This window comes from Lineus longissimus, chromosome 5 (genome assembly GCF_910592395.1).
Source record: "Lineus longissimus chromosome 5, tnLinLong1.2, whole genome shotgun sequence".
In the NCBI taxonomy this organism is placed as follows: Eukaryota; Metazoa; Nemertea; class Pilidiophora; order Heteronemertea; family Lineidae; genus Lineus; species Lineus longissimus.
In genome coordinates this window covers 22,369,082-22,382,875 of record NC_088312.1, presented here as the reverse complement: position 1 = coordinate 22,382,875, position 13,794 = coordinate 22,369,082, and the positions used below count along the sequence as shown (strand labels likewise).

Sequence of the window (13,794 nt, the reverse complement as noted above, 5' to 3'; positions counted from 1 at the left end):
TGATGATCAACTGCAGTCCTGGTTGTAGGAAAACAAAATGGCTGAGTTGTGGGGTCGACTGTTCTCCAAGCAGATCAATCAAAGGATATTTTCTCCGCTCATCTGGCAAGAGGGAATTATGAGCCAACTCACTAACAGCACCACTGAAATATTTATCATTAGAAAATCTCTTTATTTATACTTCCTAATGGCTACCTACCAAATACACGGATACAAATATACTCAATCTATTCACAAAATGCCTGTGTCACACTGAACAATGAAGAATTTCACAAACAGAATAGTCAGTTTCAGCAACGAAGTAAATTACAGTGGAACCTCCCTTAGCAGACACCTCTCTATTAAGGACACTCTTATCTACTGAAAACCCATTTTTCCCTCTTAAATTCACTTCCTATGTATGCGCAAGTGGGCATTAAGGTTTGATTTAAATCTGAACGATTTTCCACAAAGATGACAGGTATATGGCATCTCTCCTGTATGAATCCTTTGATGTTCACGCAAACCAGTCACATCTCTAAAAGCCTTATCGCAATAAGGACATTGCTTTGTTTTACAGCTCTCAATTCCAAAGTGAGTTTGCATATGTTTAGAAAGGCTGCCATCTGTTGTACAAGACTTCCCGCAAACTGAACACAGGAATGGTTTTTCACCGGTATGGGTACGAAAATGAATTTTAAAAAGCGAGTTCTTCTCAAAAATTTTCAAACACAGAGAACATTGTATATGTTTCTTTGGTACTGTAGCTCGAATCTTCCGGTCAGTTTTTTGTTCATTCATAATACTGTGAAGGGCTGGTGCCAACTCTCTGTGCCGAATCAAATGTATTTTATATTTTCCCATCCCCCGAGTCACCTTCTGGCAAATCCTGCATTTGTAAATAGGATTGATCGTTCCAGCTTCATGACTTTGTTCCTCAACAATGCGGTTTATCGCAGGAATCAACTCCTTGTGTGTCAGCAGATGATATCTCAATGACTTCTTCTCTCTGAAGCTTTTCCCGCAGATCGAACATTTACTTGGTTTCTCTCCGGTATGGATCATGACATGATTTCTTAAACTGTCTTCCCGCGCAAACGCCTTTGAACACATTGAGCATTTAAAAGGTTTATCACCAGTATGAGTTCGTGTATGAATTATTACACCTGAACTAGTCGAGAAAGCCATCTCACAATATTCGCATTTGAATTTCTTTGGCTCTGGTTTTCGTCTCCTCCATTTTGTTTTCTTAACTGTACTGGGACCATTGCTAGGACGAGCTGCAGGTGTCGCCCCCATTGTACCAGCACTGTTAAAAGTGACATTAACAACAGGGACTGTACCAATATCTGTTGTACCATAACTGGCACTGGTACCAGGTCTCACGCCTTTTCCTGAGCTGACCGCCGCATCATCAATTGTTAAAGTTGCACCAACTGGGATGGCACCATCTGAAGATAAGGCGGCTGACAACAATTCATCCTCCAACTCCCTAGTACTCTGAAATGAGAAACACAGGAAGACCTTACAATAACCTTGAGAAATATGACACAAAGATTGACAACCAGGACCTGCAATAACGGTTTCATTTTCAAATTCAGAAGTATAACTTGCAAAAATTATCACCGCAAAGAGCCACCATATGGATGTTACCCTAAAGGCTGACTATAGACAGGTAGGTGAAATGCAGTTTCACAAAGCCGCCCACTTTTGAGGTAAAAATGTTTAAATGTTGTCATTGTCGTCAAAAAACGTCATTAGAAATTGTATACATTTCATTATGATGATTCATTATGATGGAAAGCTCGCACAGAAACCGCACCATAAAATAATAAAACATTTGTTTTTAATAGAATGCCTTCCCTGGCTTGTCGAATCTAATCTATCACCAACTCTCATTCAGTTCAGTTCATTTTTTTCTCTTTAATTTGTCAGTTTTTTACACATGTGAACATCTAGCAGACGCTGTGTCATGAACACCTTCTGGCAGACGTTGCACTTATAAACATTGGGACCAGCGTTCGGGTTCTTGGTCATATTCGTGTCGACCCCTAAAGTCAAGCTGCTTGTGGCTGATGAGATCTGACTGTCCACAACACTCTGTCCACTTTCCAATCCCGCGGTTGCTGTTTGCCCCTCTTCAACTGAATGAATCACTCCTGCAGCTTCCCGAACAGCCCTCTGTGATTCCTGCGGAATTTTGATCAAAGCCATTTGTTTATCATTTACGGTTTTGATCAAGAACATATCAGGATCGGCACCTTCTGCTATAATCGCCTGCGTCCCTAAAGAACCTGTCAGAATCTGTGTGTTCGCAACATCCGCTAAAACATCCGTTGATCCTGCAACAGCTGTTGAAATCTCCTGTGAATCGACTGCAGTATCTTGTAATGTTTCTACGCGAGGTCTGAAGTAATTTGGCTTAGGTTTCTTACCAGCCATCCGGGCATGATACATCACATGAAACCTAAACTCAAATTTTGTGCGAAACGATTTCTTGCAGAGATCACATTTGAATGGTTTTTCTCCAGTGTGGTTCATCTGATGAAAACTACGACCCCCCCTCGTCTTGAAGAATTTCCCACACGTTGAACATTCCCAAGGACAGTCATTCGAATGGCTACGCTGATGAGACTTCAACAGGCCTTTCGTCGCAAAAAGCTTACCACAAACTGGACACTGCTCATTTCTAGGTTTCTTATTGTGCACCCGCATGTGGTGTTGCAAAGCAAACTTTGCCCTGAAATCCTTCTGGCACACAGGACATTGGACCGGTTTAATCCCCTTGTGAATCAGTTCATGTTTATCACGCCCAGCTCTCTGTCGGAACCTCTTATTACAGATAGAACATTCCCAAGGTCTTTCATCTGTGTGCGAGGTGAGGTGCACCTTGAGGACCGACTGCGACACAAACCACTTGTGGCAAATTGAACACTCCAACGTATTTGACTTAGATTTTTCTCCTCTGTCTTGGCGATCTGGAACACTTTTGGATTTATCTCCATGAAGCAAGATATGATTCTGTAAATCAATCTTTGACTGGCACGTTTCTTGACAAAAAGGGCACACAAAAGTTTTCTGAACTTTGTGCACCAACTCGTGTTTTTGTAGGTCGTCTGCTCGCTGGAATGTCTCGTCACAAACTGAACATACGTGTGACTTGTCATTGGTCATGTCGGTGTGAGTACGGCGGTGTAACCGCAGAGATCGCTCCGACGGCAAAACCAAGTTGCAGACACTGCAATAGACATCTTGAGAACAACTGTCCAAGTTTGATTCCTCTTGTCCAGCTGATTCAGAAGATGAAACCACCGTATCGGATTCGTACTGGTTTGACGGTTCATCAGTGTGAGTACGTTGGTTTACTCTAAATGTTTGCTTGGAAATGGGAACCAACTCATCACAACGCCTCAGTTTAACTCTTAAGATTGATCTTTCCACGGCTACCTCGGAAGAAGCTATAATTTCAGATTCGGATGATCGATTAGACGATCCTGATATTACAGTCACGTGAGTCTGTCGATGTTCCACAAGGGACTGGGCAGAAGGGAAAACCAAGTCACAGAGATCGCAACGTATTTTTTGAGAGCCAATGACAAAGTTTGATTCCTCCTCGAGAATCGCTTCAGAATCTGCTACAATATTTGAATCCAAAGACTGACTTGACTGACTCGAGATTTGTGCAGCGACAACAGCACTGGCAATCGGTGCTGGCTTACTAAACGGGAGACCGGAGAACTCGTGAATCTTGCCATGTTCGTTTCTCATGTGAACTCTCAACGCTGCCACCTTTTTTGAGAAAAAATCACAATCCTCACACTCATATGGTTTCTCTCCAGTGTGGATTAACATATGCTGCTGGAGACGCCATTTTGTGATATACGCTTTCTCGCACTGAGAGCACTTATGAGCCTCAGTGGAATGCACTAGAATGTGATGTCCAAGGGATTGTTTCGATGGGAATGCTTCGTCACCAATTCGACACGTATATTTTTTTGGTGAAGAGCACATTTTTAGACAAGTTCCATCACTCTCCTGCCTCACTTCTAGATTTTGGTTCTGAAATGATAAAGAAGACCATTTGGTCAATTGGAGTCTTTTGGTGCAGCGCAGTGGTGCGAGATTGTCCAATTAGTTCATGTATGACACCCTGGAATAAAAAAGTTAATTACTGTCATTTCAGAACCCACCATCCATTCATCTATTCAATATAGACTTCAACATCAAATCTCATGGTGTCGAGGGGGGGGGGGGGGGGGGACCTGTTAAGTACAAGTTCCTATAGTTTTTGGAAATATGAAAGAAACCATCCTCGAAACCCGGCTGTACTGGCTATTCAAAGGTAGGACCATGTACAAATCATCCTGAAGACACACATGATATCACTCACATGCATGGAAACAGTATGAGAAGTTTATAGAATAAAGTGAGTACACTTTTTATTAGAAATAGATGCATCCTTGAACGACTCGTGATTGGTCACTAGCGCCCCCTGTCTGCATAAAGACATTACTCCTTCAAACAAGTTCATACAACACAAAAAAGTTTCGTTATTTTGACAGTTCCAAGTTGATTGCAAACAGTGAAGTCCATATTATCACACATCACAGTTATAGTCCGGTTCCTCCAGTTGCATGCAAGAGGAAAGAACTACACGTATTTCCATCACTCTGTTCTCTTCTGACAAGTTTTCCTGTGGTGGTGTAAATTTCCAGAATACTGGAAAGTCTTCCCACAGAATTTGCATTTCAAAGCAGAAGGATCCAGATGGTAATTTTCGTGTTCCTTCAGGTAACGTGTGTCTCTGAAAGTCTTGTCACAAATACTGCATCGGAGAGGAGCAACCAAGTTTCCACAGCTATTATAGTGCCGATCCCGATCAGCAACCTGAACGAAGAGTTTTCCACAAGATGGACATAGGTGGCGCTTGATTCCATTGTGACGGTCCATGTGATTCTTAAAGGAAAATTGGTTGTTGTAACCTCGCTGGCATTTGGTGCACTTGAATCTGCAACGGAAGAGAATTCGTAACGTACAAGAAGTTAGCAGTGTTGATGTTGAACTCTCCACTGGCTTCCGATACCATATCGTATCGATTTCAAGGTTTTACTCATGGTGTTCAAAGCCAAAAACAACATGGCTCCATCATATATCTCGGACATCCTGCCATCGTATGTCCCAGGGCGATCCCTGAGATCGGATAACCAAGAGTTGTTGGTGACTCCCAGGTATCGCCTTGAGACTTTTGGTGGCAGAAGCTTTACAGTTTATGCCAGCAAATTATGGAACTCGCTGGACACTAACACCCGCAACAGCTCCACCGTCAGCGAGTTCAAAAGAAGATTAAAAACCAAACTATTTGAACAGTGTTTTTGTTAAGCGCAGCTGAGCAATTTTTCTAATTGGATTTTGCGCTATATAAATGCTATTTGTATGTATGTATGTATATTAAAGAAAATGCATTATTTCATCCACCTTATTTCTGCAACTGAAAAGGTACAGCGCTGGCCTCGTACTTAGTCCCTGTGAGACACAGGTGCCATACCTGCGTTATTCTGTGAACACTGTTATTAATTTAAAGAACAACAATTTACCTGAATATCTTTTTGTGATCGTCTAGGTGCTTCTGCAAATTAGACTTGCTGCAAAACTGTTTTCGGCACTCGGGACACGGGTATCGGATCTTGTCGTGTACACTTGCAATATGTCGTTTCAGCTGGTAAACTTCTGGGTATTGTTTTTGACAGAAGTCACAAGTAAACCCATTTCCATTATGGACACGTTCATGACGTTTAAGACTGCCCACTGATTTGTAAACATTTCCACAAAATTTACAGATGAAATTGTCTTTTTTCTCCTTAGCTTGGCTGAAACTCCCTTCAGTCGTCTCCTGAGGATTAGCCTCACAGTCGAGAAGAAGTCCAGCATCAACATTCTGAAAGATAACAGACGACGGGTAAAAACAAAAACAAAATCAGTTTAAGATTTTTCAGATTTTATTGGTCCCTTTCCAAATATAGATTGTGGAGGTTCGTCCTGGATAAGTCACTTCAGCTTTGGCTAACATAAAGAAGAGCATCAGTATTGAGTATGCTTGAAATGGAACCTTGATGATACAGAAATATGGGAATAAAGAAGGGCAATGCACTTGGTCCCAGAAGCTGAGTGTCTTGGGATAATGCTGAACTAGTGCTAATGACTCCGACTGAAATCAAATTTCTGTGTATGTGACACCAATACATTTATGTAAAAGTGTGTTGACTCTCTAATTTTTGGCATGCAGGAACATCCTCCATTAGACTCTAAACAGATTGTCATTAGATCCAGTCTGACATTATCTCAAGACACTTCAGTCTCCAGCTTAAGTTCATATAACACAACAAAGTTTGAAGTCATTCTGATAGTCCAAGTTGACAAAGAGATCAAGTCCATATTATTATGCATAAGAGTTAGTCCGGGAGCTAAACATGCCATGCGAAAGGATGAACTACTGATACATTGAAACCTCTCTATCAAGGACACCTTAGATGAATACTGTCCATAATAGAGAGGAATGCTGTCCTCAAGAGAGTCGTGTCCTGATTATGAAAGTCATATTGAATGCAAATGGCCAATATAAGTGTCCTTGATAGAGGGTGTCCTGCTAATTGAGGTGTCCGCTAAGGGAGGTTCATTAGTACTCCCATATAAGACTCTATATCAAGCCTATTTGGGCTTTTTCTGACAAATTTTCCTGTGTTTGTAGAAAGTTGCCTGATACTGGAAAGTTTTTTCACAGAATTTGCATTTCAAAGCTGAAGGGTCCGCGTGGTATCTTTCATGTTCCTTTAGGTAGCGTTCATCCTTGAAGGTCTTGTCACAAACACTACAGGAGAAAGGAGATCTTGAAGTCCCACAGGTATAATGGTGACGATCCCGATCTATAGCATGCACGAAGAGTTTTCCACACGATGGGCATAGGTGGCGCTTGACTCCATTGTGCCGCTCCATGTGATGCTTGTACGAGTTCTTGTTGTTGTAACCTCGCTGGCATTTGGTGCACTTGTATCTACAACGGAAGAGAAGTCGTAACTTACAACTTGTATCTACAACGGAAGAGAAGTCGTAACTTACAAGAGGCGAGCATTTGGTGCACTTGTATCTACAACGGAAGAGAAGTCGTAACTTACAACTTGTATCTACAATGGAAGAGAAGTCGTAACTTACAAGACGCGAATCGTGTCTTTTCAATTACTTTTGCTGACATCATATCTTTACAAAAGGATCATTTTCAGAATACAAGTTCGTCGATTTCAACAATCTTTGGTACTCCCTCTTGAGAAATGAGTTGCAGAAAGAACAGGGTCACTTGATTTACCTTTTACGAACAGGAAGGTCTACTGATATTTTATACGCGCAAAAGAAATATTGAAACACAGCAGCTATGGGCACTGACGTTTTTCCTGCAAACGAGATCCTTCTGTTGCACATATCAGCGATTAGTGTCACACGACTTACCTGAATATCTTTTTGTGATCATCTAGGTGCCTTTGCAATGAATACTTGCTGCGGAACTGTTTTTGGCACTCAGGACACGGGTATCGAATCTTGTCGTGTACACTTGCAATATGTCGTTTCAAATCGTAAATTTCCGCGTACTGCTTTTGACAGATGTCGCAAGTACTCCCCTTTCCAATATGGACACGTTCGTGACGTTTAAGACTGCTCATTGATTTGTAAACATTTCCACAAAATTTGCAAATGAAATTGTCTTTTTTCTCCTTAGTTTGGCTACTACTTTCTGCAGCCTTCACCCCCTCAGGAACATCCTCACAGTCGAGACGAAGTCCAGCATCGCCATTCTGAAAGATAACAACAACAACAAAAATCATTGTACAATATTTTTGACTTTATTGGAGCCTGGCAAGTTTCTAAAAATACATTGAGGGAGATGTTCAGCAAGGAGATCAAACATAATGATGTTCCCATGAAAACCATTCTGAACCTTCAACAGTACTCTGACTGTTACCTTCCCTCATTTTGGTGTTACAGAGTCCAGGTCGGCGCAGTGGATCCAAACCTTGAAGGTCAAGATGATGAATACTGATTGATCATGTATTGATCCGCGATCGATAATTGATAGGCAGCTGGATTGAGTCCTTATCGGCCATGTTTACAGTCCAGAGAATAGTCACGAATCAGCAGCAGTCCTCTTTGGTGTGCCAAACTTCAAAGCATGGCGTGACACACAACCCAGGCTGACTCGGACACTTTGCACAGATGTACTTTGAGACACGTCGTAGGCCTCTCTTGGTGCACACCCTGCATCTTGCTAATGGGTTCCTCCACGTATCACTGTCTGGTTTCCTGGAGGGAAAGTGGCGCTCAGTCAGCCTCCCAATGGTATCAATTCTGTTATCAATGGCAGGGGCCAATGCATGATCGTCATCTTGAAAGATAAGGACCCCAAGCACCTGAAAACAAGAGAAGGAAAATGTTCTTTCGAATATTTCCACAGGTATTCATCATCACCAGATCCATCATTACTATGATCATTTCCAACACATCACCAGACCTGTCATCATCATCATCATCATCATCATCATCCTGTCACCAGATGCGTCAACTCCACCAGGCGTGTCATCACTACTAGACGCATTGTCAACAGGTTCATCATTATCACCTGCTCTATCCTTAACATCATCATCATCATCATCATTCATGTCCTCGGCATTGTAATCTGCACTAGAACTCCCGGCTATCGTCAAAGATTCTGAAACAGGCCTCTTCAATGCCAAACTTTGCCCAGGTTCTCATATTTCTACCAAAAAAACACTGGCAGACAAATAAACTTGATTGAAAAATATTAAAACACGATCACAATGTAATTCTATCACAAGGCCAATGGTGTCATCTGCACACTGTGGGTTAGTCAAGTCAAATAAAAACAAAACTTGAATGTGACAGTACCTATCGGTATGGTTTTATTGCTCATTATATACAAGTATGTTTGTGGTGGAAAGCAATCTTCAAGCTAGTCATGTGAATGAAATGAAGAACCTTGGGTGTCCAAAAATTTATTCTAAGTTTCTACTCTAGTTGACACGTCTCTTTAATACCTGTCTTAAATGTAGTGTCAGCAGTTTCGTGTCGGAGAGAACTCAAAGGCAGCCAGTCGATGAAAAATGCATTTCGTCCAGGAAGATTAGTTTTGAATGAATGTACTTGAAATTAGCGTGTCATGCAGTTTGTATGCCTGACGACTCCAAATGATTTCCCAAGAGTTTGAGATGGTTTTCAACCATTCCGAGAACACAGGGTTGATGACATTCATTTAGAGCATCATTTCTCAACACAAGACTGCTGTCACTTAAAAATCACAACTTCAGAAGAAAATAGACGCCTACCTTTGCATCAGTGCTGCCCTCTGGACTTTGTATAAGCTCTGATATGGTCACATCACCCTCATTATCGCTGGCGCTGGGACTCACTGGAGGCACGTCACCTTGGATATCACTGTCTACTTTCATACTTGAAATGTCAATCAGCTTGGTGTCCTCCGAAACGCTCAGTGGGAAATACGTGTCACTGGTCACACCAGTTGAATCACTGACTGGTGCGTTGTTACCTTGGGATGCCATGAATGTTTCTGGGAATTTGGCGTCTTTTTGAGGCGTTGTGTAAGTCACTTGAGATGAAGACGTACTGGCAGGGGGCATGTGGTGTAAATGACTGGAATGATCTGTCGATGACCGTGATGTACTGGTTCGGCTCTTGAGTCTTGAAGAAACTCTTCGTCCTTGTTCCGATGACTGTGTCTGTGACTCAGACTTAGAAATGACGTTGGACAATCCAAAGTTTTTTCTGTCGGAGAGGTCGAGGGTTGGAGGAGAATCTGAAATTTCTACCACAGTAGCAGCGTCTGCACTCATCCTCTGAAAAACAAAATATAGAAATTAAACTATTTTCAAGGTGTGTTTCAGTCACCTGTCTACATGGGGTCAAGATTTGGGGATATGTATACATGTGGTCATTCTGTAATGCAAATGAAATGTGTCATCAGACATATACCATATTGACATTATAAAGACAATAACACCACTTTTTTGAAAAATACTTACTGCACGCTTTCTTGTATTAAGACCTGGGGACGACATGGTTCTTTTCGTCAAGTCATGCGATTGTTTCTCCAACTGTAGCGCCCGTCGTTCAAGCTCCAACTGTTCTTTCAGCTCCGCATTTTCCTTCATGAGTTGATTCTGTAACTTTTTCAGCAAAGTGTCTTTGATTTTGATTTGTTCCTGTTTCACATTCAACTCGGATTTCAACTGTTCAACATTCCCTCGATATTGAACAAGGTCATTTTGTTTCTTTAAAAGATCACATTGAGATTTTTCTAACAGTTCTGTATTACTGGACAATTCTGACTGCACCTCTTGTAACATTCTGTCCTTGACATCAAGTTCAGATTGTGCTTTTCTCAACATTCTTTCCTTTGTATAAATCACATCTTGTAACGTTTCATCATGACCACTATCAGCAATTACTTCCAAATGTTTTTTCCTCTCCTCAATTTCCTTCCCTGCTATTTCAACGGAATTTTCTTTCATCACAAGTTCTGCCTGATATTTTGTAATGAATCTAAACAGGTCTGACCACGCCTTCGTAAGCACAGCACCTTTACAGTGCAGCTCCGTTTGCATATTCTCAAAAGAGCAGCTTTCATCTTGTCCCTCACTTGGACTGTATTCCTGAATTGGACTGAATTCTTCTTCTGTTTCTGCCACCGACATGATGCCGTCCTTCAGTATCATCTGCTCATCAACATCAAATTAAAGAGATAATATCTTTACTTCATTTGGACTCAAGACTGTCTGCAAAGAAAACAAATTCAGCATTAGAATGATATTGACATGAAAAGGTACGTCGACTATCCAAGAAAATGACAAAAAATATTAAATAACATTACATTGGGAATGGGACAAACACAAAAAACGATAAAACAACATGACCACGCCGTCTTTTGTGTATAGAGGATTTTCACATCGTTGGCCCCGTTGTTATTGTGAAGTTTGGAATGAAGATAATCTGGGTAGGCCCTAATCTGAAGTTTTTCGCCCTTTTTTGTGACAACCTGTACAAAACAAAAATATTTTGCACCAATAAAGTAATTTAACTAAAAACAGGTGAACCAATATGATAAATCATACATCTCAAGGTACGGGCCAAATTTCCGACTTTGTCGCCAACATAAACGCTGATCAATTTGGAATAATCCGACATTTTTATGTTCATTTCGACAAAAACACATCAAATTCACAAAACGCACGCCATGCATGCGATGTTTTCGGACTTGCAGAGATCCAGAAGGAGTTTCGGAAATGACCAGATGATATCCGGTCCTTTCGGTCCCTGACCGTTTCGCCCCCTGTCGTTTCGCTCCAAATCAAATTTACACACGCGGAACCCGTGTTCTGCCCAAGTGACAGCCAATTTTTCGAATAGGCTGGTTACTCAAATCTTGATTAAGTGTGCATCGGGGCGGGGGGGGGGGGTATCCTGCAAATCGGAAGAACTTGTATTTGTATGTGTCAAATTGACCGACTATTGTCTGTTAGTACTTGGTACCGAAGACAGTCACAACCCTACCATTTTTTGCTTCATCCTGACCCTTTTCCTTGGATTGAGCTAATTTATCTCTGTCACTCTGACATGCATAAGCTGGACGTTATTCCAGTACATGTACTTTAATCTAACTTGGTCTAAGTTTGCATCTCACAATTTCCTGGCAGACATTCACAGCCTTGTTTCTCCCATTGCAGTCATCTGGAATGTAAGGAAGTTAGAATAAAGATAACTAAGCTGTGATCATAACGGTCGTCAGCACCATATTTGGGGTTCATGGAATAACTCGTCCCCGTTGCCCCCCTAAAAAGGGAAAACATTTCCACCCCAAGACGGTAATTTTTAATTTTAAGTAACCGCGTAGTTCTGCTTTTTTAGCTCAGATGGCGCCAGCTAAGGTCCTGTCAAAATTGTAGATGAGGAAACTCACGAAACTCTACAGGGTGACCCAGAAGGGTTTTCCCATGCACAATAGAATTCTATTAATTGTGTATCCATTGTGTGAGGGAAAATAATTCTGGGCCACCCTGTAGTATATGAACTTGTCACCCTGTTCAAAGACATCCGAGCGAAAGTGAAAAACGAGGACATTTCTGTTTTCCACTGCCACGGGCCTGCCTGTGTATTTTACCGTCGCTCTATATTGTTACCTGCAGAAATGACTTTCGGCCAATGAGACAGTAGTGCACCACATCTCTTCTGGATGTGCCCTCCCCTTTACAGCTCGCCATGTTGCCAGAGAGTGTACCAAGTCTCTGCTGGATGTGCCATGCTCCTTCACTGTGCGTACTCTGTCTGATCTAGATGTGTACTCTCCCAACGTAGTGCACCATATCTCTTCTGGATGTGCCCTCCCCTTCATAGCTCGCCATGTTGCCAGAGGGTGTACCAAGTCTCTGCTGGATGTGCCCTCCCCTTCACAGCTCGCCATGTTGCCAGAGAGTGTACCAAGTCTTTGCTGGATGTGCCATGCTCCTTCACTGTGCGTACTCTGTCTGATCTAGATGTGTTCTCTCCCAACGCAGTGCACCATATCTCTTCTGGATGTGCCCTCCCCTTCATAGCTCGCCATGTTGCCAGAGGGTGTACCAAGTCTCTGCTGGATGTGCCCTCCCCTTCATAGCTCGCCATGTTGCCAGAGAGTGTACCAAGTCTCTGCTGGATGTGCCCTCCCCTTCATAGCGCACCATCAGTGTTGCTACAGAGTGTACCAAGTCTCTGCTGGATGTGCCCTCCCCTTCATAGCTCGCCATGTTGCCAGAGAGTGTACCAAGTCTCTGCTGGATGTGCCCTCCCCTTCATAGCTCGCCATGTTGCCAGAGAGTGTACCAAGTCTCTGCTGGATGTGCCCTCCCCTTCATAGCTCGCCATGTTGCCAGAGAGTGTACCAAGTCTTTGCTGGATGTGCCATGCCCCTTCACTGTGCGTACTCTGTCTGACCTAGATGTGTACTCTCCCAACGTAGTGCACCATATCTCTTCTGGATGTGCCCTCCCCTTCACATCTCGCCATGTTGCCAGAGAGTGTACCAAGTCTTTGCTGGATGTGCCATGCTCCTTCACTATGCGTACTAGTACTCTGTCTGAGTCTAGATGTGTACTCTCCCAAACGTTGTAGTGCACCATGTTTCTACAGGGTAGACCTTGTCTCCACCCTTAGGAAAAATGTGTCTCATTTTCACATGGTGATTACCTGATCATTTTTATAAAGGGATCACATGAAATCAGAACACCAGACCTGAAGAGACACTAGATACTGCAACAACCATACCATAATATGCTGCCACAACCAGACCTGATAATACAGCATATGCTGTCACAACCAGACCTGGTAGACAGGAGATACTGTCACAACCAGACCTGATGAGATTGCAGATGCTGCCACAACCAGATCTGATGGGATTGCAGATACCGTCACAACCAGACCTGGCGAGATAACAATGCGGTTACACCCAGAGCCAAGGGCAGCACGAGCAGATCCGCACCTGATAATCCATCTCAAAGTAGACCAATGAATGAGCCCGATAGCAATGATTACTTCGGAGCAATCCTCAACCCGCGTTCGAGTTTTGAAACATACTGAACCTATAATGTGACCAGGTCAATAGGAAGGATAGAGGCCCAAGTCCGAGTGCCCTTAGGTGGATTATTTAAGGCTCTGTTCACACCAGATCAGGACATAGGCACAACCATGGCAAACTAACAGAAACAA

At 42.5% G+C, this 13,794-nt stretch overlaps 2 protein-coding genes across 5 annotated transcripts; both read right to left on the bottom strand.

The window, feature by feature from the left end:
• Positions 1-180: 180 nt before the first annotated feature.
• Positions 181-1,963, bottom strand: LOC135487940 (zinc finger protein 70-like). Its single transcript, XM_064772240.1, has 2 exons — positions 1,873-1,963; positions 181-1,479 (listed from the first exon to the last, which is right to left on the bottom strand). The coding sequence occupies exons 1-2, from the start codon at positions 1,876-1,878 to the stop codon at positions 388-390; spliced, it is 1,098 nt and encodes a 365-aa protein (XP_064628310.1). The 5' UTR covers positions 1,879-1,963; the 3' UTR covers positions 181-387.
• Positions 1,487-11,302, bottom strand: LOC135487903 (zinc finger protein 761-like). 4 transcript variants are annotated; one of them, XM_064772123.1, is made up of 5 exons: positions 11,169-11,302; positions 10,080-10,832; positions 9,366-9,893; positions 5,574-5,914; positions 4,230-4,987 (listed from the first exon to the last, which is right to left on the bottom strand). In XM_064772123.1, exons 2-5 carry the CDS (start codon positions 10,770-10,772, stop codon positions 4,645-4,647), a joined length of 1,905 nt encoding a protein of 634 aa, XP_064628193.1. In that variant the 5' UTR covers positions 10,773-10,832; positions 11,169-11,302; the 3' UTR covers positions 4,230-4,644. The 4 variants fall into 4 exon arrangements, with proteins under 4 accessions (XP_064628191.1, XP_064628193.1, XP_064628192.1 ...); XM_064772122.1 differs by lacking the exons at positions 4,230-4,987; positions 5,574-5,914 and adding exons at positions 5,958-7,027; positions 7,477-7,820; XM_064772124.1 differs by lacking the exons at positions 4,230-4,987; positions 5,574-5,914 and adding exons at positions 7,127-7,157; positions 7,477-7,820.
• Positions 11,303-13,794: the final 2,492 nt, after the last annotated feature.